General features: G+C 34.6%; 1 protein-coding gene across 2 annotated transcripts; it reads right to left on the reverse strand.

The window, feature by feature from the left end:
* Positions 1–1,031: 1,031 nt before the first annotated feature.
* On the reverse strand, positions 1,032–26,356 carry LOC143245288 (nose resistant to fluoxetine protein 6-like). Of its 2 annotated transcripts, XM_076491457.1 has the most exons (12): positions 26,072–26,356; positions 25,562–25,854; positions 24,436–24,606; positions 19,626–19,719; positions 19,035–19,127; positions 17,111–17,273; positions 16,355–16,434; positions 15,143–15,265; positions 13,251–13,371; positions 10,306–10,492; positions 7,545–7,687; positions 1,032–3,100 (listed from the first exon to the last, which is right to left on the reverse strand). In XM_076491457.1, exons 2-12 carry the CDS (start codon positions 25,722–25,724, stop codon positions 2,942–2,944), a joined length of 1,497 nt encoding a protein of 498 aa, XP_076347572.1. In that variant the 5' UTR covers positions 25,725–25,854; positions 26,072–26,356; the 3' UTR covers positions 1,032–2,941. The 2 variants fall into 2 exon arrangements, with proteins under 2 accessions (XP_076347572.1, XP_076347573.1); XM_076491458.1 differs by lacking the exon at positions 19,035–19,127 and having other exon boundaries at positions 26,072–26,355.
* Positions 26,357–27,399: the final 1,043 nt, after the last annotated feature.

The following is a 27,399-nucleotide window of genomic DNA, read 5'->3' on the forward strand; positions in this document are numbered from 1 at the left end:
TGTTTCAACTTGTGTCATAAAAATATTGGCTAGAACTGGTGATACTGGGTTGCCCATGCTTAGGCCATTTGTTTGTATATAGTTTTGGTTGTTGAACATGAAGTTTGTCTTTATCGTGGTGAATTCTATGAGGGTTGCTAACTGGTTACAAAACAAAACTTCTTTCTTTGTGAACCTGACGATGACCGAAGAAGGTCGAAACGTTGTTCGCTCTTCTATGTAAAATATTTTCTCAACCCAAACGAGCCGTTTTTGCATATAAATATAGATTAGCTTATAGTTCATTGCATACAACAAAAGATGTCGCCAGTAGCACTTTAATATTATTAGTTTTTTTCTGTTTATATCTGAGGATAGGGACCGTCATACCCTGATGGTTAGGGAGCTTGACTCGCAATTTTCGGTTTGTGGGACAAAAACCAGTCTCTATTCAACTGTTGGAGTATTATAATATGACGGTCAACCCCACTATTCATAAATAAAGAACAACTTAAAAGTTGACAGTACTGACATAGAATATATATCTTAAAAATTAAACACGGACAATGCAGATTGTCTTTGAGTAGCTTGTAAAATTCAACAAAATAATATTAGCTATGTGTAATCCAACAAAACAATATTATCTGTGTGTAATCCAACAAAATTATATTAGCTGTGTGTAATCCAACAAAATAATATTAGCTGTGTGTAATCCAACAAAATAATATTAGCTATGTGTAATCCAACAAAACAATATTATCTGTGTGTAATCCAACAAAATAATAATAGCTGTGTGTTATTCAACAAAATAATATTAGCTGTGTGTGATCCAACAAAACAATATTAGCTGTGTGTAATCCAACAAAACAATATTAGCTGTGTGTAATCCAACAAAATGATATTAGCTGTGTGTAATCCAACAAAACAATATAAACTCTGTGTGATCCAACAAAACAATATTAGCTGTGTGTAATCCAACAAAACAATATTAGCTATGAGTAATCCAACAAAACAATATTATCTCTGAGTAATCCAACAAAACAAGCTTTGTGTAATAATAAAAAACTTTATTAGCTGTGTGTAATCCAACAAAACAATATTATCTGTGTGTCATTCAACAAAACAATATTAGCTGTGAGTTATCCAACAAAACATTGTAAGCTGTGTGTAATCCAACAAAACTTTATTAGCTGTGTGTAATTCAACAAAACTTTATTAGCTGTATATAATCAAACAAAACAATATAAATTCTGTGTGATCCAACAAAACAATATTAGCTGTGTGTAATCCAACAAAATAATAATAGCTGTGTGTTATTAAACAAAATAATATTAGCTGTGTGTGATCCAACAAAACAATATTAGCTGTGTGTAATCCAACAAAACAATATTAGCTGTGTGTAATCCAACAAAACAATATTAGCTGTGTGTAATCGAACAAAATAATAATAGCTGTGTGTTATTCAACAAAATAATATTAGCTGTGTGTGATCCAACAAAACAATATTAGCTGTGTGTAATCCAACAAAATAATAATAGCTGTGTGTTATTAAACAAAATAATATTAGCTGTGTGTGATCCAACAAAACAATATTAGCTGTGTGTGATCCAACAAAACAATATTAGCTGTGTGTAATCGAACAAAATAATAATAGCTGTGTGTTATTCAACAAAACAATATTAGCTGTGTGTGATCCAACAAAACAATATTAGCTGTGTGTAATCCAACAAAACAATATTAGCTGTGTGTAATCCAACAAAATAATAATAGCTGTGTGTTATTCAACAAAACAATATTAGCTGTGTGTGATCCAACAAAACAATATTAGCTGTGTGTAATCCAACAAAATAATAATAGCTGTGTGTTATTCAACAAAATAATATTAGCTGTGTGTAATCCAACAAAACAATAATAGCTGTGTGTAATCCAACAAAATAATAATAGCTGTGTGTTATTCAACAAAATAATATTAGCTGTGTGTGATCCAACAAAACAATATTAGCTGTGTGTAATCCAACAAAACAATATTAGCTGTGTGTAATCCAACAAAATGATATTAGCTGTGTGTAATCCAACAAAACAATATAAACTCTGTGTGATCCAACAAAACAATATTAGCTGTGTGTAATCCAACAAAACAATATTAGCTGTGTGTAATCGAACAAAATAATAATAGCTGTGTGTTATTCAACAAAATAATATTAGCTGTGTGTGATCCAACAAAACAATGTTAGCTGTGTGTAATCCAACAAAACAATATTAGCTGTGTGTGATCGAACAAAATAATAATAGCTGTGTGTTATTCAACAAAATAATATTAGCTGTGTGATCCAACAAAACAATATTAGCTGTGTGTAATCCAACAAAACAATATTAGCTGTGTGTAATCCAACAAAATAATAATAGCTGTGTGTTATTCAACAAAATAATATTAGCTGTGTGTGATCCAACAAAACAATATTAGCTCTGTGTAATCCAACAAAACAATATTAGCTGTGTTTAATCCAACAAAACAATATTAGTTGTGTGTAATCCAACAAAACAATATTAGCTGTGTGTAATCGAACAAAATAATAATAGCTGTGTGTTATTCAACAAAATAATATTAGCTGTGTGTGATCCAACAAAACAATATTAGCTGTGTGTAATCCAACAAAACAATATTAGCTGTGTGTGATCCAACAAAACAATATTAGCTGTATGTAATCCAACAAAACAATATTAGCTGTGTGTGATCCAACAAAACAATATTAGCTGTGTGTAATCCAACAAAACAATAATAGCTGTGTGTAATCCAACAAAACAATATTAGCTGTGTGTAATCCAACAAAACAATAATAGCTGTGTGTAATCCAACAAAATAATATCAGCTGTGTGAAACCCATTTATATCAATCCATTGGAATACGTAGACAGTCTAAATACCTAGTTCTTTGTGACGCTTAATTATGTGAGTTGTAACGTCAATCATGGCGAACCTCACGGCCATCATCAGGAACCCTCTGACCATTCCTCTGCAAGAGAAGTAATTTCTGAATCCTCATGAGGGGGATCTCGAACAGAACCACACCAAAACCCGCCAACACATACGATATAATCACATGTCCAAAGTACATGTATAGCTGAAACAAAGAAAATAAATTCACTTTAAAATAACTAGAAAAAATATTATATTTTGCTTACAGTTTTAATGTAGAAATGTATTTAGAATCCAAGTGAAAAAAAAATCCGACCGCCTCGCACCACTATGTTTCTCTGAACATACGTATAACAAAATTGTACTTGATACGACTTCCTTGAACAAATTTCAAGTCTCTACTGATGAAGGCATGTTGTTTTAGAACAGTTTTTATGTTCAAAAGAGGTAAAGTCATGATTCCAACTATATAAAATGTGTATCTTTTGAATAATTGAAAAAAAAAATCGAAACTTAGCTTGAGAGAGCTGAACATACGAAGTTTGAAAGATAAATATAACTAAAGATAATAATAGAGAAAAAATTCAACGTAAAATTACAAAACGTATTTTTGACAATGTAATTAGGGTTCAGTTTTTGTTTTGTTTTTCAAATGTACGTTTTATCAGGTACTATAATAAAGTTATAATATAATATAATGATTATTGTTTTCCACGAACTAATTTATTCCATACTTCGACTTATATTACTTAGAGAAAGAAAACGTAAAAATGTCGTTGTTCATATCGTCCCATTTGTATAAATAGGAAATAACTGAGCCTTTAAAAATTATATATTTGGTAACTAATATTTGGATCCAATAAGAAAAAATAAGAAACACTGAACAATTCATAACAAAAATTCAAACTTTAGATCGACATTGTTCTGAGCGTTTAAACCACAGAGCTATTTATAAATTATCTCATTGTTTGTAACTCCATTTATTATTTCCTTAAAGTCTTTGTCTACAAGTTCTGATTCTAGTTTACAACAATACCTACTTTCAATGATATCGAGAATCAATTTTCCATACGTGATGGGCCTTGGCACGGCCAAGTGTGTTAAGATGTTCGACTCGTAATCCGAGGGTAGCGGGTTCGAATCCCGGTCGCACTAAACATGATCGCCCTCTCAGCCGTGGAGGCGTTATAATGTTACGGTCAATTCCACTATTCGTTGGTAAAAGAGTAACCCAAGAGTTGGCGGTGGATGGTGATGACTAGCTGCCTTCCCTCTAGTCTTACACTGCTAAATTAGGGACGGCTAGTACAGATAGCCCTCGTGTAGCTTTGCGCGAAATTCAAAAACAAACAAACCATACGTGATTGTCGAGTTTCCGGAAAACATTATGGCTCAAGTCACGTGCATAACACAAAACAATGATAATAAATCTCCTATGAATGAAACTATATAGATTTATCTTCACTGCAATAATGAAGCCACGAATTTGATTTTCAAAAAGGAATTACATAAATGTTTGACTTCACTTTAACAATAAGGCACGCTGCCATTCATATCGGTCAGTAATATTGGAAACTCAATGTTCGAAGCAAGCTTTTCTTACGTGCAGTTTGTTCCCGTGATAATTATGTAGTGATAAACTGATCACCCGTTGAATTACAAAGTTTTCTTCGAATCGTATAATAACCGAATCGTAAGCTGTAACCCAAGCTAAAGGGTATTTTTATTATCAGAACTGTTTCGTCAACTCGACCTAATGTATGTTTCTCTTATCGTAACTGTTTCGTCAACTCGACCTAATGCATGTGTCTGTTATCATACGTGTTTCGTCAACTAAACCTAATGTATGTTTCTGTTATCATACCTGTTTCGTCAACTAAACCTAATGTATGTTTCTGTTATCATAACTGTTTCGTCAACTCGACCTAATCTATGTTTCTGTTATCGTAACTGTTTCGTCAACTCGACCTACTGTATGTTTCTGTTATCATTACTGTTTCGTCAACTCAAGCTAATGTATGTTTCTGTTATCATTACTGTTTCGTCAACTCAACCTAATGTATGTTTCTGTTATCATACGTGTTTCGTCAACTCAATCTAATGTATGTTTCTGTTATCATACGTGTTTCGTCAACTCGACCTAATCTATGTTTCTGTTATCGTAACTGTTTCGTCAACTCGACCTACTGTATGTTTCTGTTATCATTACTGTTTCGTCAACTCAAGCTAATGTATGTTTCTGTTATCATTACTGTTTCGTCAACTCAACCTAATGTATGTTTCTGTTATCATAACTGTTTCGTCAACTCAACATAATGTATGTTTCTGTTATCATAACTGTTTCGTCAACTCGACCTAATGTATGTTTCTGTTATCATTACTGTTTCGTCAACTCCACCTAATGTATGTTTCTGTTATCATAACTGTTTCGTCAACTCCACCTAATGTATGTTTCTGTTATCATTACTGTTTCGTCAACTCAACCTAATGTATGTTTCTGTTATCATACGTGTTTCGTCAACTCAATCTAATGTATGTTTCTGTTATCATACCTGTTTCGTCAACTAAACCTAACGTATGTTTCTGTTATCATAACTGTTTCATCAACCCAACCTAATGTAAGTTTCTGTTATCATAACTGTTTCGTCAACTCGACCTAATGTAAGTTTCTGTTATCATAACTATTTCGTCAATTCGACCTAATGTATGTTTCTGTTATCGTAACTGTTTCGTCAACTCCACCTAATGTATGTTTCTGTTATCATTACTGTTTCGTCAACTCCACCTAATGTATGTTTCTGTTATCTTAGCTGTTTCGTCAACTCGACCTAATGTATGTTTCTGTTATCATAACTGTTTCGTCAACTCAACCTAATGTATGTTTCTGTTATCATAACTGTTTCGTCAACCCAGCCTAATGTAAGTTTCTGGTATCATAACTGTTTCGTCAACTCGACCTAATGTATGTTTCTGTTATCATAACTCTTTCGTCAACTCGACCTAATGTATGTTTCTGTTATCATAACTGTTTCGTCAACTCAACCTAATGTATGTTTCTCTTATCATAACTGTTTCGTCAACTCAACCTAATGTATGTTTCTCTTATCATAACTGTTTCGTCAACTCGACCTAATGTATGTTTCTGTTATCGTAACTGTTTCGTCAACTCGACCTAATGCATGTGTCTGTTATCATAACTGTTTCGTCAACTCAACCTAATGTATGTTTCTGTTATCATACCTGTTTCGTCAACTAAACCTAATGTATGTTTCTGTTATCATAACTGTTTCGTCAACTCCACCTAATATATGTTTCTGTTATCATAACTGTTTCGTCAACTCAGCCTAATGTAAGTTTCTGTTATCATAACTGTTTCGTCAACTCGACCTAATGTAAGTTTCTATTATCATAACTGTTTCGTCAACTCGACCTAATGTATGTTTCTCTTATCGTAACTGTTTCGTCAACTCGACCTAGTGTATGTTTCTGTTATCATTACTGTTTCGTCAACTCAAGCTAATGTATCTTTCTGTTATCATTACTGTTTTGTCAACTCAACCTAATGTATCTTTCTGTTATCATACGTGTTTCTTCAACTAAACCTAATGTATGTTTCTGTTATCATACCTGTTTCGTCAACTAAACATAACGTATGTTTCTGTTATCATAACTGTTTCATCAACCCAACCTAATGTATGTTTCTGTTATCATAACTGTTTCGTCAACTCAACCTAATGTATGTTTCTGTTATCTTAACTGTTTCGTCAACTCGACCTAATGTATGTTTCTGTTATCATAACTGTTTCGTCAACTCAACCTAATGTATGTTTCTGTTATCATAGCTGTTTCGTCAACTCGACCTAATGTATGTTTCTGTTATCATAACTGTTTCGTCAACTCGAGCTAATGTATGTTTCTGTTATCATAACTATTTCGTCAACTCAACCTAATGTATGTTTCTGTTATCATAACTGTTTCGTCAACTCAACCCAATGTATGTTTCTCTTATCATAACTGTTTCGTCAACTCGATTTAATGTATGTTTCTGTTATCATAACTGTTTCGTCAACTCGACCTAATGTATGTTTCTGTTATCATAACTGTTTCGTCAACTCGACCTAATGTATGTTTCTGTTATCATAACTGTTTCGTCAACTCCACCTAATGTATGTTTCTGTTATCATAACTGTTTCGTCAATTCCACCTAATGTATGTTTCTGTTATCATAACTGTTTCGTCAACTCAACCCAATGTATGTTTCTCTTATCATAACTGTTTCGTCAACTCGATCTAATGTATGTTTCTGTTATCATAACTGTTTCGTCAACTCCACATAATGTATGTTTCTGTTATCATAACTGTTTCGTCAACTCCACCTAATGTATGTTTCTGTTATCATAACTGTTTCGTCAACTCCACCTAATGTATGTTGCTGTTATCATAACTGTTTCGTCAACTAAACCTAATGTATGTTTCTGTTATCATAACTGTTTCGTCAACTAAACCTAATGTATGTTTCTGTTACCATAACTGTTTCATGTACTTCCAACTCATGTACTTCATTATTATCATAACTATTTTTTGCTTGTTTGTTTTTTGAATTTTACAAAATATCCAAGTTGGCTATAAAAATGTTCTCTACAACTTACAAAAGTGATGGCTCGTGCGTCTGTATTGTGTCTCAGTTGTCCGATATAAGCGTACTGAACCAGTGGATGTAACAGATAAACCATATACGTCAGGCGATCGAGGACTTTCATTCCGTTCCACGATAACAACTGACTGATGATACCTGTATTACAGACAGTACAAACAAAAACACTTTAATACATAGTTCATATATCTTAGCACTGTTGTTTTGTCACTTGAGTGATACAAAACTTTGGTTGACTATTACGGGCTGTTTTGAGAATGTTGAAATAAAACAGAAAGGAGAAAAGAATTTTTCATATATATTTAGATAATGACGTAATTTAAATAGTGGTGGCTCATGTGAAAAAATGTTTCAACAAATGAACTGTAAGTGTTTAACTACACGAAACTGAATTATTTAAACGTCGTTGTAAAGAAAGGAGCTTAAAACAAGCATAAATAATAACAAAATATGAACACTTTGTTTATCTTAAAACAAGCATAAATAATAACAAAATATGAACACTTTATCTTAAAACAAGCATAAATAATAACAAAATATGAACACTTTGTTTATCTTAAAACAAGCATAAATAATAATAGAATATGAACACTTTATCTTAAAACAAGCATAAATAATAACAAAATATGAACACTTTGTTTATCTTAAAACAAGCATAAATAATAATAGAATACGAACACTTTATCTTAAAACAAGCATAAATAATAACAAAATATGAACACTTTGTTTATCTTAAAACAAGCATAAATAATAATAGAATATGAACACTTTATCTTAAAACAAGCATAAATAACAATAAAATATTAACACTTTGTTTATCTTAAAACAGGCATAAATAATAATAAAATATGAACACTTTATTTGTCTTAAAACAAGCATAAATAATAATAAAATATGAACACTTTGTTCAGCTTAAAACAAGCATAAATGAGAATAAAATATGAAAACTTTATTTATCTTAAAACAGGCATAAATAAGAATAAAATATGAAAACTTTATTTATTTTAAAACAGGCATAAATAATAATAAAATATGAACACTTTGTTCATCTTAAAACAAGCATATAAATAATAAAATATGAACACTTTTGTTTATCTTAAAACAGGCATAAATAATAATAAAATATGAACACTTTATCTTAAAATAATCATAAAAAGAATAAAACATGAACACTTTGTTCATCTTAAAACAAGCATAAATAATAATAAAATATGAACACTTTGTTTATATTAAAACAAGCATAAATAATAATAAAATATGAACACTTTGTTTATATTAAAACAAGCATAAATAATAATAAAATATGAACACTTTGTTCATCTTAAAACAAGCATAAATAACAATAAAATATGAACACGTTGTTTGTCTTAAAACAGGCATAAATAATAATAAAATATGAACACTTTGTTCAGCTTAAAACAAGCATAAATGAGAATAAAATATGAAAACTTTATTTATCTTAAAACAAGCATAAACAATAATAAAATATGAACACTTTTGTTTATCTTAAAACAGGCATAAATAATAATAAAATATGAACACATTATCTTAAAATAATCATAAAAAGAATAAAACATGAACACTTTGTTCATCTTAAAACAAGCGTAAATAAAAATAAAATATGAACACTTTGTTTATATTAAAACAAGCATAAATAATAATAAAATATGAACACTTTGTTTATATTAAAACAAGCATAAATAATAATAAAATATGAACACTTTGTTTGTCTTAAAACATGCATAAAAGTAATAAAATATTAACACTTTATTTATCTTAAAACAGGCATATATAAGAATAAACTATGAAAACTTTATTTATCATAAAACAGACATAAAAAATAATAAAATATGAAAACTTTGTTTATCTTAAAACAGGCATAATAAGAATAAACTATGAACACTGTATTTATCTTAAAACATGCATAAAAATAATAAAATATGAACACTTTATTTATCTTAAAACAGGCATAAACAAGAACAAACTATGAAAACTTTATTTATCTTAAAACAGACATAAAAATAATAAAATATGAAAACTTTATTTATCTTAAAACAGACATAAAAATAATAAAATATGAACACTTTGTTTATATTAAAACTGGCATAAATAAGAATAAACTATGAACACCAGTGGAGCAACAGGACTTCTGAGAGCTTTTAACAATAAAATTCGGGTTTCGATTCCCGCGTTGGCACAGCATAAATACCCTAATAACAAAGTAACCAAACACTGTTCTAAAATACATTTACGTGACGTCAAGGAAATGATTGTTCTTCGCTTTCAACAACTACATTTACCTCAGGAATTGAAGTGCTTAAGCCTATAATGCTGGTTTAGGACTGTTGTAGAACTATCTCCCCTCGGACTTCACCAAGGTCAAGTTGGTAAACAATGCTATTAATTACCCTGTTTACGCCTATCTGGAGATAGTTTCTTTTTGGAACTGAACTATCCTTCTGTCTATCCTTTTCCTTCCATCCCTTTGATTATAAAAATGATATTCGTTGCTACCTTATATAATTCCCACCATCTAGTGATAAAGATTGGATGACATGACATTTCGTTAAAAGCTTTTCGGGTGAAACAAACCATCTTAATGAATTCTCATTTCAAGTACTTTATAGGGTATTACACTACTGGATTAACTACCAGTTACTTTGAAAACCTGGGAATATATAATAATTATAGTGACTTATATTACTTGGAATATTTACTGCCGTTGCAATAATAGTGTATTTCCATAATGGACTTACCTCCTTTTCCACTGATACAGGCTACAAGAATCCAAGCAATACCAGCCGCCCACAACATTCGATGTAAACCAGAGTACAACAGCCCTACTGTCTGACTATCACCCACACCTCGGCTCCAGTTGTAGACTCCATATAAACTGACCATGTTCGAACAGGCGGCTAGCGTCCATCCTGCTATTTGAACTGGCTGAAAATGACATTTCCAACTTAAAATATTTTAACGCATGCATTTCTAGCTTAAATTCAAACTTGTACAAATAAATAATCAATGAATGATTACAGTTAAATAATAATTCGCGAATCTTTACAATGAACGTAATATATGCAAACTACACACTGTTTTATTGAGTTTGTTTTGTTTTTGTTTGTTTGTTTGTTTGTTTGTTTTTGAAATTCGCACAAAGCTACTCGAGAGCTATCTGTGCTAGCCGTCCCTAATTTACCAGTGTAAGACTAGAAGGCTTGTTTGATTTTGTTTTGTTTTTTTAATTTCACACATAGCTACTCGAGGGCTATCTGCGCTAGCCGTCCCTAATGTAGCAGTGTAAGACTAGAGGGAAGGCAGCTAGTCATCACCACCCACCGCCAACTCTTGAGCTACTCTTTTACCAACGAATAGTGGGATAGACCGTCACATTATACGCCCCCACGGCTGGGAGGGCGAGCATGTTTAGCGCGACGCGAGCGCGAACCCACGACCCTCAGATTACGAGTCGCACGCCTTACGCGCTTGGCCATGCCAGGCCCGCCTACATTTAGTACAATATCTGATAAAACAGCAGCTCTATCCTACTTTTAGTACAATATCTGATAAAATAACAGCTTTATCCTACATTTAGTGCAATATTTGATAAAACAGCAGCTTTATCGTACATTTAGTACAATATCTGATAAAACAGCAGCTTTATCCTACATTTAGTGCAATATTTGATAAAACAGCAGCTTTATCGTACATTTAGTACAATATCGGATAAAACAGCAGCTTTATCCTACATTTAGTACAATATATGATAAAACAGCAGCTTTATCCTACATTTAGTACAATATCTGATAAAACAGCAGCTTTATCCTACATTTAGTACAATGTATGACAAAACAGCAGCTTTATCCTACATTTAGTACAATATCTGATAAAACAGCAGCTTTATCCTACATTTAGTACAATATCTGATAAAACAGCAGCTTTATCCTACATTTAGTACAATATCTGATAAAACAGCAGCTTTATCCTACATTTAGTACAATATCTGATAAAAACAGCAGCTTTATCCTACATTTAGTACAATATCTGATAAAAACAGCAGCTTTATCCTACATTTAGTACAATATCTGATAAAACAGCAGCTTTATCCTACATTTAGTACAATATCTGATAAAACAGCAGCTTTATCCTACATTTAGTACAATATCTGATAAAAACAGCAGCTTTATCCTACATTTAGTACAATGTATGACAAAACAGCAGCTTTATCCTACATTTAGTACAATATCTGATAAAACAGCAGCTTTATCCTACATTTAGTACAATATCTGATAAAACAGCAGCTTTATCCTACATTTAGTACAATATCTGATAAAACAGCAGCTTTATCCTACATTTAGTACAATATCTGATAAAACAGCAGCTTTATCCTACATTTAGTACAATATCTGATAAAACAGCAGCTTTATCCTACATTTAGTACAATATCTGATAAAACAGCAGCTTTATCCTACATTTAGTACAATATCTGATAAAACAGCAGCTTTATCCTACATTTAGTACAATATCTGATAAAACAGCAGCTTTATCCTACATTTAGTACAATATCTGATAAAACAGCGGCTTTATCCTACATTTAGTACAATATCTGATAAAACAGCAGCTTTATCCTACATTTAGTACAATATCTGATAAAACAGCAGCTTTATCCTACATTTAGTACAATATCTGATAAAACAGCAGCTTTATCCTACATTTAGTACAATATCTGATAAAACAGCAGCTTTATCCTACATTTAGTACAATATCTGATAAAACAGCAGCTTTATCCTACATTTAGTACAATATCTGATAAAACAGCAGCTTTATCCTACATTTAGTACAATATCTGATAAAAACAGCAGCTTTATCCTACATTTAGTACAATATCTGATAAAACAGCAGCTTTATCCTACATTTAGTACAATATCTGATAAAAACAGCAGCTTTATCCTACATTTAGTACAATATCTGATAAAATAACAGCAGCTTTATCCTACATTTAGTACAATATCTGATAAAATAACAGCAGCTTTATCCTACATGTAGTACAATATCTGATAAAACAGCAACTTTATCCTACATTTAGTACAATGTATGACAAAACAGCAGCTTTATCCTACATTTATTATCTATTCCAGACCTTTAATTTACAAATTTCATCTGATAACTACGTCATAAGTATTACTAGTACAAGGATACAGGGTACAATGTTCCGACCTTACTCTATAGGTTGAACTCCAGTTGTATTGGACTGCCCTTGTAGATGCTATGAAATTTATTTAAAACATTTAGGCCTAATTGTTTCAATACGTATATTTAACATTTTTATTGCACAGACGAAGTACATTAGCTTTATTATCATTGGCCTGGCATGGCCAGGCGGTTAAGGCGCTCGCCTCATAATCTGAGAGTCGCGGGTTCGAATCCCCGTCACACCAAACATGCTCGCCCTTTCAGCCGTGGGGGCGTTATAATGTGACGATCACTCCCACTATTCGTTGGTAAAAGAGTAGCCCAAGAGTTGGCGGTGGGTGATGACTAGCTGACATTCCTCTAGTCTTACACTACTAAATTAGGGACGGCTAGCACAGATAGCCCTCGTGTAGCTTTAGGCGAAATTCAAGTCATTATTATTTTTAGACTCGACTTCAATAATTTTTTATTTTTTTTTTTGCAAAATATAACCGATGTAAAACATTACCAAAGAAAGATTGAGATGTCTTTTCCTTATTAGGATGTATCCAGCCACGAGACCCACGCAGTAGGTTGACAGGTGGTGATGCGGTTGGTAGTATAATTTCGACAGCATATCCCACAGTTCTCTGGGGGTTAAAAAAAAAGGATGGTTAACATTTAGGTTTATCTGGAATCCGAAACAAATATCTGTAATTTAGAAACAAATACTAAATAACTGGATATAAGATAATATTACATTTTTCGTGTAATTTTTTGGTCCATACTTAGAGCTTAGCTATAAAGGTCTGATACTTATAGCAAATTATAACAACACCTCGACTGATATAACGCACTAGTGTTTATTAAGGATACACTTCAGGGTGTTATTAAGAATTTCTCAAACAAAGTAGAGGCCCAGCATGGCATTCGACTCGTAATCTTAGGGTCGCGGGTTCAAATCCCTGTCGCACCAAACATGCTCGCCCTTTCAGCCGTGAGGTCGTTATAATGAGACAGTCAATCCCACTATTCGTTGCTAAAAGAGTAGCCCAAGAGTTGGCGGTTGGTGGTGATGACTAGCTGCCTTCCCTCTAGTCTTACACTGCTAAATTAGGGACCATCACTACCCACCGCCAACTCTTGGGCTACTCTTCTACCAACGGGTGTTGATGGTTAGTTTTGTCTTTCCTCTAGTCTCATACTGTTAAATTAAGGATGGCTAGCGCAGATAGCCCTCGTGTAGCTTTGCGCAAAATTCCAAACAAACCAAATAGAGTGTGAACCAACTATTTATTTGTTAATTTGTTTCAGAACTTCCCGCAAAGTGAAACAAGAACTACTCGCAAACAGCGATGAATAAATTTTTAACTGACGGACTAGAAAAAAAGACAACTTGTCAATAGTACCCACCGCCAACTGTGAGACTACTATGTCTGTTTGAACAGCCGATTCTAACCGTCATTCTTATAACGCACCCACAGCTTCAAGGTGCAGAGAACGTTTCTATTTTATTTTTTGTGAGAATAAATCTCATACCAAGGAACCTCAGAAACACGATGTGGTCACGCTGATCTGAAAGAACTGTATCTCAGGAGAATAACCTGAAGATGACCTAAGAAGGTCGAAACGTTGTCCTCTGCTTTGTTAGTAAGCGTTAACACAAATACCAGCCGTCCTGAGATACATTTTTCTTTCAAGTAGGTTTATCGTCATGACGATGATATATATGACAATTTAATACGTTGTGTATTAGAGTACACTTGATGGTTCAGTATTTCTTAATTACAACTCTTCATTTATATATTTAATCATGTTTATTATTTTCGTACTAGTCGCAACCCTGGATCATCATAAGTTTTTACCAGGACATTTAATGTGTTAGTAAGTCAAAACAATGGTAACAGTGGTAACCCTAAAATCAAACTACTTCTTAATAAAACCATAGAAACTTATGTATGTTTTATATAATTACTGTCTTTGTCATAAGTTACTTATCTGTCCTTCTAAATCGATATATTACATATTTTTCATCACATTATTAAAGTCAAACCATAAGTTATCTCTCGGTTTTAACACTTGGCTGTAATTTAGATAAGTAATTCAATACTCCCTAATACTTTAAAAAGAAAACCTTAACTAAACAAAGCGTTAATAAACTCCAGTTAGAGTCAGACATTTACTTAAAGCATCACAAACAATTTATAATGAAAACGTATTTGGTGGTATTTGTCTAATCACATAGAGCTTTAAACAGCAGAAATTATTTATTTAAAATCTGATTACATTAATAATTAGAATGTAGTTTTTATAAGAAAGATCTGCAGCTATATAAACATTTCAAGTCTTGTAAAACAATGTGTTATGACAGTAAATACGTAGTATAAATAAATAGAGTGTGAAAACAAATGTAAAACCTACCTTTTGTGAATTACTGGCCATAAAAGTGTAGGAGGGAACTGATAGTACCAGGTTATGAATATAGATGACGCCACAGAAACTATTGCAAAGGTAAGTATAATTGCAAGACCAAGAACCGGTTTCCTGCATTGTGTTTTAAGAAACCGAACAAAAATAAAAGTTAATTTTATGTTTCAAATTTATACACTAAAAACAAAGACTAAATTACGGATTTTATGTTTCTAAATATTTAATCTAAATAATATTATTGTTATAAAACGATTTTTAAATAAATATTAGTGGAAAGATAAGCTGATTCATTGTTAAAAGTACATTTCTACACCATAAATATTTTACCAACTTTTATAGTAGGCCCATAAATTATTATTCTTTCATACAACAGAAAAGGATCAGTTGTGTCTCCACATACTAACTCTCTCCTCCTCTAGAGGCCCCGGCATGGCCAGGTGGTTAAGGCACTCGACTCGAAATACGAGCGTCGTGGATTCGAATCCCTGTTACACAAAACATACTTGCCCTTTCAGCCGTGGGGGCGTTATAATGTGACGGTCAATCCCACTCTTCGTTGGTAAAAGAGTAGCCCAAGATTTGGCAGCAGGTGGCAATGACTAGTCTTCCCTCTAGTCTTACACTGCAAAATTAGGGACGGCTAGTGCACATAACCCTCGTGTAGCTTTGCGCGAAATTCAAACAAATAAACCAAACCAACAACAACAACAAAATCTAATTTATTTATATTTTTGAATCAGCTGAAGGATAGGAAAAACGCTCGGTTTATGGTGTTGCTTCATCAGCTTGTGTTAATCTACATGTAAAAATAGCCTTTATACACATGTATACATACAAATAACCTTTTAAAATACCCTCAGAACAGAGACATCGAGCGAATGATGCTCACATATCAAAGTGACCTGAAAACAAATTTTTAATACTCAAAATATTTTGAACTGTGTGTTCGTTCTGTTTGAGGCCATTTTCTCAGACCTTTACTTGAGTTTTGTCTTCAAACTCTCTTGTACAGATCTCTATGTAGAAGTTACTAAATGTAATATATCAAAACCAATTGAAGAATTTTTACACAAACTTCCGAAGCGTTTTTGATTTAATTTTTTGTTACTTTACGCTGAGTGAATGAGGCAAAATCTACCAGGTATAATGTATAAGAAGCTAAGAACTTACCATAGTAACGGTAGAAACACTGCGAGAACTTACCATAGTAACGGTAGAAACACTGCCACCGCTAGCACATGGAACTGAAAGTCACATGCAATATACCACGTATGGGAATGACACTGAAAATATAGAAACTGTCCGTGAGAAACGAGCTTCAAACATTGGATTCACACTGAAATCACGATTATTGTCGGAAAGAAACGATAGTGAAGTAATGAGAGTGATGCAGCTTACCTGCACTGGTTTCACTAGGGATGATAAAGTAATGAGAGTTATACAGCTTACCTGCACTGGTTTCACTAAGTATAGTGAAGTAATGAGAATCATGGAGCTTACCTGCACCGGTTTCACTCGTGACAGTGAAGTAACGAGAATCATGGAACTTACCTGCACTGGTTTCCCTATGGATGATAAAGTAATGAGAGTTATACAGCTTACCTGCACTGGTTTCACTAGAGATAATAAAGTAATGAGAGTTATACAACTTACCTGCACCGGTTTCACTAGGGATGATAAAGTAATGAGAGTTATAGAACTTACCTGCACTGGTTTCACTAGGGATGATAAAGTAATGAGAGTTATACAGCTTACCTGCACTGGTTTCACTAAGGATGATAGAGTAATGAGAGTTATATAGCTTACCTGCACTGGTTTCACTAAGGATGATAAAGTAATGAGAGTTATACAGCTTACCTGCACCGGTTTCACTAGGGATGATAAAGTAATGAGTGTTATACAGCTTACCTGCACCGGTTTCACTAGGGATGATAAAGTAATGAGAGTTATATAGCTTACCTGCACCGGTTTCACTAGGTTTTGAACAAAGAGCAGATTAGTCCACCAATACTGTCGGCACTTGTCCACAACAGGGGTTATGGTTTCTGACCACAAAGGTCCCGAACCAATCAGTGGCATGAGAAACGTTAACAGTAAAAGAAGGGTCAAAGGTGTCACCAACCTGTAAAACAAGTGAGCATGTTCTGTGTTAAACATTCACCAACTTGTAAAACAAGTGAGCATATTCTGTGTTAAACATTCACCAATTTGTAAAACAAGTGAACATGTTCTGTGTTAAACATTCACCAACCTGTAAAACAAGTGAACATGTTCTGTGTTAAACATTCACCAACCTGTAAAACAAGTGAGCATGTTCTGTGTTAAACATTCACCAACCTGTAAAACAAGTGAGCATGTTCTGTGTTAAACATTCAGATACTGCTGTTATAATTTTCAGTTCGCGAAACACTTATGCTATACATGAACTAAGTGGACAGGTCAAAGATCCATGGCTCGGCTATAGTCATTCCTTATTTGGAACTGATAACGTGGGTGCTTTATAATGTCACGATCAATCCCACTATTCGTTGATAAAAGAGTAGCCCAAGAGTTGGCGGTGGGTGGTGATAACTAGCTGCTTTCCCTTTAGTCTTACACTGCTAAGTTAGGGACGTCTAGCGCAGATAGCCCTCGTGTAGCTTTGCGCGAAATTCAAACCAAAACCAAACCTAACAGCATCATTTATCATTTTTGTTGAACGTAAGAAACCACGTTAGGGTAAAATACTTAATATATTCAAATCTGAAAAAAAAAATTGTAAATATAAAAATTGGTCAAAATTCACGAAGTTTTGTATTTTTTATTGATATCACTCAACACGAAACTCAAATTACGAGATTTTCTTAAGTGTTCCTCATATCGATGACATAGATCGAAGTTGTCTATTCCGTTCGCAATTGAGTATTAATTGCAAATAAATTTTAATAGTTTTTCTGAACTCGTGTTAAGTATGGTTCGAAACACCATGTCGCCAAAAAATATTTGCACTTTCTGCCATGGGTGCGACATAGAAGTGACAGTCAAATCTTTTATCCGACACAAGAAGCCTGACAAAGCCCTGGTGGCGTTGGGTGTACCTTACTGACAGCCTTCCTTTTGATGCGTACTTAAAAATTTAAAGGTTTCTGACCTGATCCCTTCACCCACATACGCCCGAGGCGTTGTTCATGTTGAAAATTTAGAGGTTTCTGACATGTTCCCTTCACCCACATACGCCCAAGGCGTTGTTCATGTTGAAAATTTAGGGGTTTCTGACCTGATCCCTTCACCCACATACGCCCGAGGCGTTGTTCATGTTGAAAATTTAGAGGTTTCTGGCCTGATCCCTTCACCCACATACGCCCAAGGCGTTGTTCATGTTGAAAATTTAGAGGTTTCTGACATGTTCCCTTCACCCACATACGCCCAAGGCGTTGTTCATGTTGAAAATTTAGGGGTTTCTGACCTCATCCCTTCACCCACATACGCTCGAGGCGTTGTTCATGTTCAAAATTGCAATCCCGTATAAAGTGTAAGTTTTATATATTTATTTAAATGTAGTATCGAAGGTAAGAAATTAAACAGCAAAATATTCAAGGTAAATCCGGTATCGCCAGATGGATCTAATCTAATCTGAGAGAAGCGGTTTTGAATCCCCGTCACTCAAGCATACTCGGCCTTTCAGCCGTGGGGCGCTATTATGTCACGATCAATCCCCTATTCGTTGGTAAAAGAGTAACCCAAGAGTTGGCGGTGGGTGGTGATGACTAGCTGCCTTCCCTCTAGTCTTGCACTGCTAAATTAGAAACGGGTAGCGTAATTAGCCCTAGTGTATCGTTGCGTGATATTCTAAAAAATAAAACAAACACATGTACAGGAAGTGGTTTACGTTCTAGTAACTTACCTGAAATATCTTACCAGAATGTACAGAGGAACACTGAAATGTGTGTACGATCCCTCAGTCCATGTCCATACAGTGTGCACCGTGAGAAAACCGCTAGAGAAAATATACACACACACATATATATATGTTTCAAACTATGATAAGAAACAAATCACGAAGACATTCATATGTGAACCACAAGGGTTAAGGGTATTTAACCCCCGCATTCTGAGTGTCCCCGGGTTCGAATCCCCCATCTAACAAATTATGCTCTCCCTTTCAGCCATGGGGGCGTTATAATGTTCTGTTCAATCCCACTATTCGTTGGTAAAAGAGTAGCCCAAGAGTTTGCGGTGGGTGGTGATGACTAGCTGCTATCCTTCTAGTCTTAACATCCAGTGTGACACATTTTGGATTTTATTTCAATATTCATATCGAGTTGCTGGTCTTTGTTAAGTATCCTTATACGAAAACAATCAACACCAAAATTACGAGCTGCATGTCTCTGCTATAAAACAACTGTTACGTCATCAAAATACGATTTATTGTGTTTGTGTTCCACGTTCGTACCGAGTAAGTCTATAAAACCATCAATCGTGAATACATACTTACGTTATACAAAAAAATGTGTCGACATTTATGCTTCCGTTGAATAGAATCTGTTTTGTTATATCCACAGCATGGTCTTTAATAGTGTAGAGACGGTCTGGAAAAGTCAGAAAGAACACAGGGAATTAATTTTTAGTGCTCTTAGTGTTAGCTTATCATCAGAACTTTTGTTTGTAGTTGAGCACAAAGGTATTCAATGGACTGTCTCTGCTTTCCACGTTATTTAAACCCGATTTCTGGTGTTGTAAACCTGCAGACATGTTGTTGTACCACTCAGGGGCGTGGATTTTTTAAACCCGATGGGGGGATATGATTTTGCAACCCCTTATGTGGACTGTTCAATTTGCAAATTGGTAATCTCTGATTACGTGAACCTGAAAGCTGTAAACATGCAGTCACAGAGTAATCTTGTTGCCAAGATACTTGGATGTATACTTAGGCCTACTGAGTGGTACTTACGTAGTTACGAACTATAACTTAGATCGAAAAGCTCAGAAGCACGCCTATATTAAAGATGTACATTTCGGCTACTGTAAAGCCTACATCTAAGCCTAATTGTGTAATTCGATTGGTAAGAACACGAGAATCACAAGAACAGACACACAATTTGTAGGCCTGTGATGCAATAAAACAATTCAACAGACCAAACTGTAGGGGGGATGATTGTATGCACCATACCCTCACCCTAAAATGAAGGGGGATATATATCCCATCCCCCAGGATCTACGCCCTGGTACCACTTGGGGGGTCAGCAGAGAACAGGTATATTGATTTTGGAAACACCACGTGTAGTTCTGAAGTAAGGACTAACAGATGAGAGATTTCTGAAGTAAGGACTAATAGTTGAGAGGGTGGGAGGTTTCTGAAGTGAGGACTAGCAGGTGAGAGGGTGGGAGGTCTCGTCGCTGTTTTTAAAATGCGAAGTTACGTCGTGGGTTATCTGTACGCTATTCACCGCGGGGAATCAAACCCCGCATTTAATCGTTGTAAGTCCTTAAACTTACTGATAATGCACCGATTGGAGTTCAAAGTTAGGTTACTTTCGCATAAAATTAAATGTTATGCCACAGATGATGGGGTGGTTCCTCTGTGTGTAGTCCCCCGCTAAGACAGCTGTAAGTCTACTGATTTACAACACCAAAATCAGGGGTTCGACTCCCCTTGGTGGGCTCAGCAGATAGCCTAATGTGACTTTGCTATCAGACAAACACACACAAGCACAGCTCTGTGTGTATGTGTGAAAGTAACAAAACCGGTTGACAAGATGAACCTAACAAGATGTTGTTAACCGAAACTATTTTACAATTTCTCTGTAAAACAAGTATATTTGCTTAAGTGAACAAACATTTAGTTATTCATATCCTGATGCTATTCCGTCGCAAAATGATTTAAAATTAATACGTCTACAAATCTTTCTCGCTTTTCTGGAAATAGTTCCAGGAAAAGACAAGTTTCCTGCACTTACTCATTGTCCAAAACGACTCAAGTACCAAGTGTATGTAACCCAAACTGGAGACTAAGTACGGCTAATAGTAACCTTTATAGTACGAGTACTAAATGTAATAAACGTCATTCAGTTTTTCTTCACTTAAGAATACAATAATATATTGGCTGTCAAAATGTCGTCTGCTTACACGTAATTATTTCAAAACAGTGAGTAGGCTTAATGTATTCATTGGCTGAGAATATAATCAGCCGAAATTGTCACTCATAGGTAGGTAATATCACGTCCTATCTACAGAGTTCTTAGATTTTATGTTAGAAACACCACGCAGTGTTTAATATACACCCAGTAGACGGTCGTCACTTCTTTCTATATCGTCCATATTCATCTGCTAAACGAGACAAGTAAGCTGGGATATAGAAAAGTACTGTAAGATAAGTTAAAATTTGCGCTTTTTGAGAGAAGGAATCGAACTCTGGATTTCTCATGCGTCGGGCGCACGGTCTGACAAGTGAGCTAGAGGGTTACGTTGCGACTAGTGCGTGTTGATAAGGCACTTCTTATTTAACAAGTTAAAGCTGAACGTTGACAACCCCAGTTGCACCTTCACAGTCTCATACTGAGTGTTGACAACCCCAGTTGCACATTCACAGTCTCATACTGAACGTTGACAACCCCAGTTGCACATTCACAGTCTCATACTGAGTGTTGACAACCCCAGTTGCACCTTCACAGTCTCATACTGAGTGTTGACAACCCCAGTTGCACATTCACAGTCTCATACTGAACGTTGACAACCCCAGTTGCACCTTCACAGTCTCATACTGAGTGTTGACAACCCCAGTTGCACATTCACAGTCTCATACGGAGCGTTGACAACCCCAGTTGCACAATCACAGTCTCATACGGAGCGTTGGCAACCCCAGTTGCACATTCACAGTCTCATACTGAACGTTGACAATACCAGTTGCACCTTCACAGTCTTATACGGAGCATTGACAACCCCAGTTGCACATTCACAGTCTCATACTGAGCGTTGACAACCCCAGTTGCACCTTCACAGTCTCATACTGAGTGTTGACAACCCCAGTTGCACATTCACAGTCTCATACGGAGCGTTGACAACCCCAGTTGCACATTCACAGTCTCATACGGAGCGTTGGCAACCCCAGTTGCACATTCACAGTCTCATACTGAACGTTGACAATACCAGTTGCACCTTCACAGTCTTATACGGAGCATTGACAACCCCAGTTGCACATTCACAGTCTCATACTGAGCGTTGACAACCCCAGTTGCACATTCACAGTCTCATACGGAGCGTTGACAACCCCAGTTGCACATTCACAGTCTCATACTGAACGTTGACAATACCAGTTGCACCTTCACAGTCTCATACGGAGCGTTGACAACCCCAGTTGCACCTTCACAGTCTCATACTGAGTGTTGACAACCCCAGTTGCACATTCACAGTCTCATACTGAACGTTGACAACCCCAGTTGCACATTCACAGTCTCATACGGAGCGTTGACAACCCCAGTTGGACATTCACAGTCTCATACTGAACGTTGACAACCCCAGTTGCACATTCACAGTCTCATACTGAACATTGACAACCCCAGTTGCACCTTCACAGTCTTATAATTTAAGCTAAATTTTCAATAAATAAAAAACCAGTTGCATGTTTGGCTAAAGTGGTGGACAGTGCTAAAAAGTCACTAATTCTTAATAAAATAATCTTAAAAAATAAAACCCAGCTTTTAAATAACATGTAACGCAAACAAAAATTGTATTCAACTATTTTTCTTGAGTTGTTCCATGAGAGATTATTTGTACAAGATCACATTGTATGAAAGTTCTTTAAACACAGCCTTATAAACATCCCGATGACATTAAACACTTACTTTAAACACCACACTTCAGTCATTCCCTCAGGTCAAGTCTTAACATCAAACAGACAGTTGTGTTGTTTAGAAAGCTTCATAAGGAACAAAACTGTTAATATTTTTCAGCTTATAATATTCTATTATCGTTAAGAGAATGACAGTGGAATAGTAAGTAATACATCTTCACGATTGGTACGAATGAAGTATCTAATTCTACTTCCATGGTTTCCATCTAGTCCCCGCCAAAAATATACAACTTCCACGTGTGCGTTATAAGTGCAACAGTCAAATCAGTCTACTCGTTTGGACGAGAGTTGATGGAAGGTGATGTTAACTGGCAACTTTCCCTTAAGTCAATAAATACAATATTAATGATGGCTAATGTAACTTGCCATCTCGTAACTTTGTGTATCCATGGGGTCACAGCGCGAAAATATGTTTTTGTTTGTTTGTTTGTTTGTTTTTGAATTCGCACAAAGCTACTCGAGGGCTATCTGTGCTAGCCGTCCCTATTTTAACAGTGTAAAACTAGAGGGAAGGCAGCTAGTCATCACCACCCACCGCCAACTCTTGGGCTATTCTTTTACCAACGAATAGTGGGATTGACCGTAACATTATAACGCCCCCACGACTGAAAGGGCGAGCATGTTTGGCCAGACGGGGAGCGAAAATATGTGACGTAAATAAGAACTGAACGTTTCAGTGTTCTGAAAGAACCACATTGGTCTTTATCAATGAAACACCTAATCTTTCCTTCAGATCTTCTCGTTAGGATGACCAAGTTCATAAGCAGTCCGTTTTCTTTATCTTTTTTATTTATGATTAGGAAGATAAAAGTTAGAATTTATGTCAGGTTGGATAGGGTTTAACTGAATCATGTTAAACTATTGTTGTTAAAATACTCAAGAAACATAATATCAAAACTCGGGATCTTTTTAAACAACTTGACCCTAAAGAAGAGAAGAAGGTTCACTGGCGTTGATTTACATTGTCAACATTCTGTCAACAGCAGCCGACCCACAGACATACAAACATAAACACAGCTTTTAAACTTTGTCAACAGCAGCCGAACCACAGACATGCAAACACAAACGTAGACTTCAATCTTTTTATAGCAAACCATTGACAAACATGACATATAACCTCTGTTACAGAAACCGATCCACAGACATACAAACAAAAACGTAGTGTTTAACCTTTGTCATAGAACATTTTCTATAACAACAGACTCACAAATATAATCTATAACTCTTCACTCCGTAATCAATCCACATTCGTGCAAACTTTTTTATAGCAACCAATCCACGAGCATGCAAACACAAACATGGCCTATAACCTTTATTACAGCAACCAATCCATATACGTACAAAAACATGACCTTTAACCTTTTTACAGCAACAGATCAATAAATACAAAAACATAACCTTTAACTCTTTTTTTTTTTTTCAGCAACCGATCCACAAAATTGGGAAATTAACTTACTCATCAAGAACAAATGGTTGCGGAAACCCGTGTGACCCAGAATCACCCAGAGGATGGCTAGAACCTTCATCCCACTTACGACAGACATCATGTGGCCTGAAGATCGTGTTTCAAACAACTTCTTGGTGTTAGAATAAACAGAAAAACTCTTCAGTAGTTGAACTGGCAAACCTTGAATGCAATAAGATAAATTATCAAAGAGTATAAAGAAACTCTTAATAATTAACTACATTTAAACAGAGTAGAATTCTACGGTTCTCCAGCTCCAAACCTTTGCCATAAAACTAACTTCAATAACACTGTTTTCTTCCTTTGGTTATATCGAGTAAGATATTAAAAAACAATTAATGTTTAAACTTTGACTTTCAAAACTATATCACTTAACGTTCCAGACCCTGTTTGTAGTTTCTTTTGTTGTTATTTCTGTAATCCTCAGTTCCAAATGAAGTAATATTTGTTTAGAGATAATTTATCCTTGTAGTAACCGGAGCGCAACATAATTCTTCGATGAGTTAGGGGAAAGTCTGTTCATACTTGAAGTTCATGAGCAGTTTAATAACTTTATAATCTTATGACTAATAAAAACAATACTTTATGTTTAGTAAAGTTTCAACAATAGTTCGTGAAGAGTTTATAATCTTATGGCTAATAAAAACAATACTTTAGGTTTAGTAAAGTTTCAACAATAGTTCTTGAAGAGTTTATAATATAAACAACACTATAAAACACAGATTTCGTTCTTGAATAGTATGTGTTATTTCTTAATTGCTTGTGTTGTAAAAGTACAGAAAATGGCCATTATTCCATTCAAACTTTGTTTTTTGTGACCTGGATAATGAAATTTAGAAATTAACCAATTTTATATGTAAAAACGGGCAAATTTACACATTTTCATTTACATAAGGTCTGAATAAAATAACATATGTATCAAGATTTACATGTATTTATACTAAAGTTATACAAAAATGTTTAGAAGTGAATAGTTGTTCGAGATTTGCGACTGTAATGTAAATCACTTTCACGTATCAGTCCCCAAATAAAGTCATGGCATTCGACTTTGTTAGACCAAGATCTCTGACAAAGTCATTGAGGTCTCTTTGGTTGGGGTAGTATGTGTTTCTCTCACCAGCTGCACCTCTGAAATTGTAATCTGGATCTTCAATGTCTATCTCCTCTTCTGATTTGCTGCTCTCTTCTGAGGATGGCTGCTTTCTCTCTGGCTGAGTGAGTACAGGGAGCTCAGGGCAGCGTGACACTGAGGTGATGGATGATGGAAAGTCTGGATACATGATAGCAGATTAATTTTTGCCAGTCCAACGTTTGGAAGGGTCCACCACGCAGAAGTAGCAATTGCTTGAGAGGTCAGTGGGTTCACGCCAAATACAAATTTCATGGCTCTCTTTTTCTCTCTGTACCATCCTGCAAAGGAACAAAATAAAATTATTATGAAGAATAAACTTATTTCATCCACAACTAATGTGTAAGAGGCTCATGTAAAATATTTTATATGTGATATTTTTTCTATACTATTGGAAATCAAAAAACATAAATAAAAAGATATTTAAATTTTAAAAGGTCTAAACTTTGTATAATAAAAAATATTACTATTCAAACAAGCAGAAATTGTCTGTCTTACCTTCTAGAGTGTTTATGCAGTGCTCACAGGTAAAATGAGGAGTCCAAGGTTTGTCTTAATCCCCGACAGACATACCGAAATATGCCTTGTTGGCTTCACACATTTTATTAGATACTGTCACAGAGTACTTTCTCGCTCTTGTCTTGATAAATTGGCCACATACATTACAGAATGTGTCTGGAGAATGCTTGCAGCTTCTCTGATAAAATCAGATAGGTCTATGTGTTTAGTTAGGCAGCTAGAACTAAACTGAAGTGGTGAGTGGTGAGCCCATGTATATATATTACTATGGAAAGTTCTAGAAAATTCTAAAACGTTCTTGAAAATTCTCGTAAGTTCTACAACATTGTAGAACGTTCTTGTAAGTTCTACAAGATTCTAGAAAGTTCTTGTAAGTTCTACAAGATTCTAGAAAGTTCTTGAAGTTCTTGTAAATTCAAGAAAATTCTCTATCAGCAACTCAGCACTGAATCTACCTGGAATGTCCTGGAAAATGGGTAAATTTGAATACTTAATTACCCAGGTCACAAAAGCAAAGTTTGAAGAGATAAATAGGTCTTTTTCATTTACTTTAGGCATAAGCAATAGGGAAATAACACTTTCTGCCCAGGAACAAGTAAAAGTAAAAATTTTGTTACATAGTGTAATGCAGTACGGTTGTTTAAATTTGTATAACTGACAAAGATACCGTGTACTTATACATTATAACTGATATAGATACGTTGTAACTAACACAAATACCGTGTAACATACATATACATTATAACTGATATAGATACCGTGTAACTTTTACAGATACGTTATAACTGATATAGATACCATGTAACTTTTACAGATACGTTATAACTAATATAGATACCATGTTATAATTTATACAGATACCTTATAACTGACATAGATATGGTGTAATTTATAAATATAGGTTATAACTGATATACATACGTCGTAACTGATACAGATATCTTGTAATTGATATCTATATATAGCCTGTAACCCATAAAGATTTTCTACTTCTGATACAGATATCCTATAACTGAAATAGATGCATTTTAATTGATATAAATACCCTGTAACTAATATTGCTGTAAACTACATACTTGTTAGAATAATTCTCAGGTAAGAAAACGTGTGTATTTATATTTCTCTCCTTAGCTTTTTTAGTATTTTATGTCGTGTTAATTTTGAAAGTCATTCTTAAATTCAGCAAAATCTAGTGAATAACCGTTTATAAGGAACCACATACCTTCAGGCTTGAAGACAGTAGAAACTTTTCTGGTGGCCCAAAGGATACTGTATACGTCTATTATTGTACCCAACAACAGAATACC

Source organism: Tachypleus tridentatus, chromosome 2 (assembly GCF_004210375.1).
Source record: "Tachypleus tridentatus isolate NWPU-2018 chromosome 2, ASM421037v1, whole genome shotgun sequence".
NCBI lineage: Eukaryota > Metazoa > Arthropoda > Merostomata > Xiphosura > Limulidae > Tachypleus > Tachypleus tridentatus.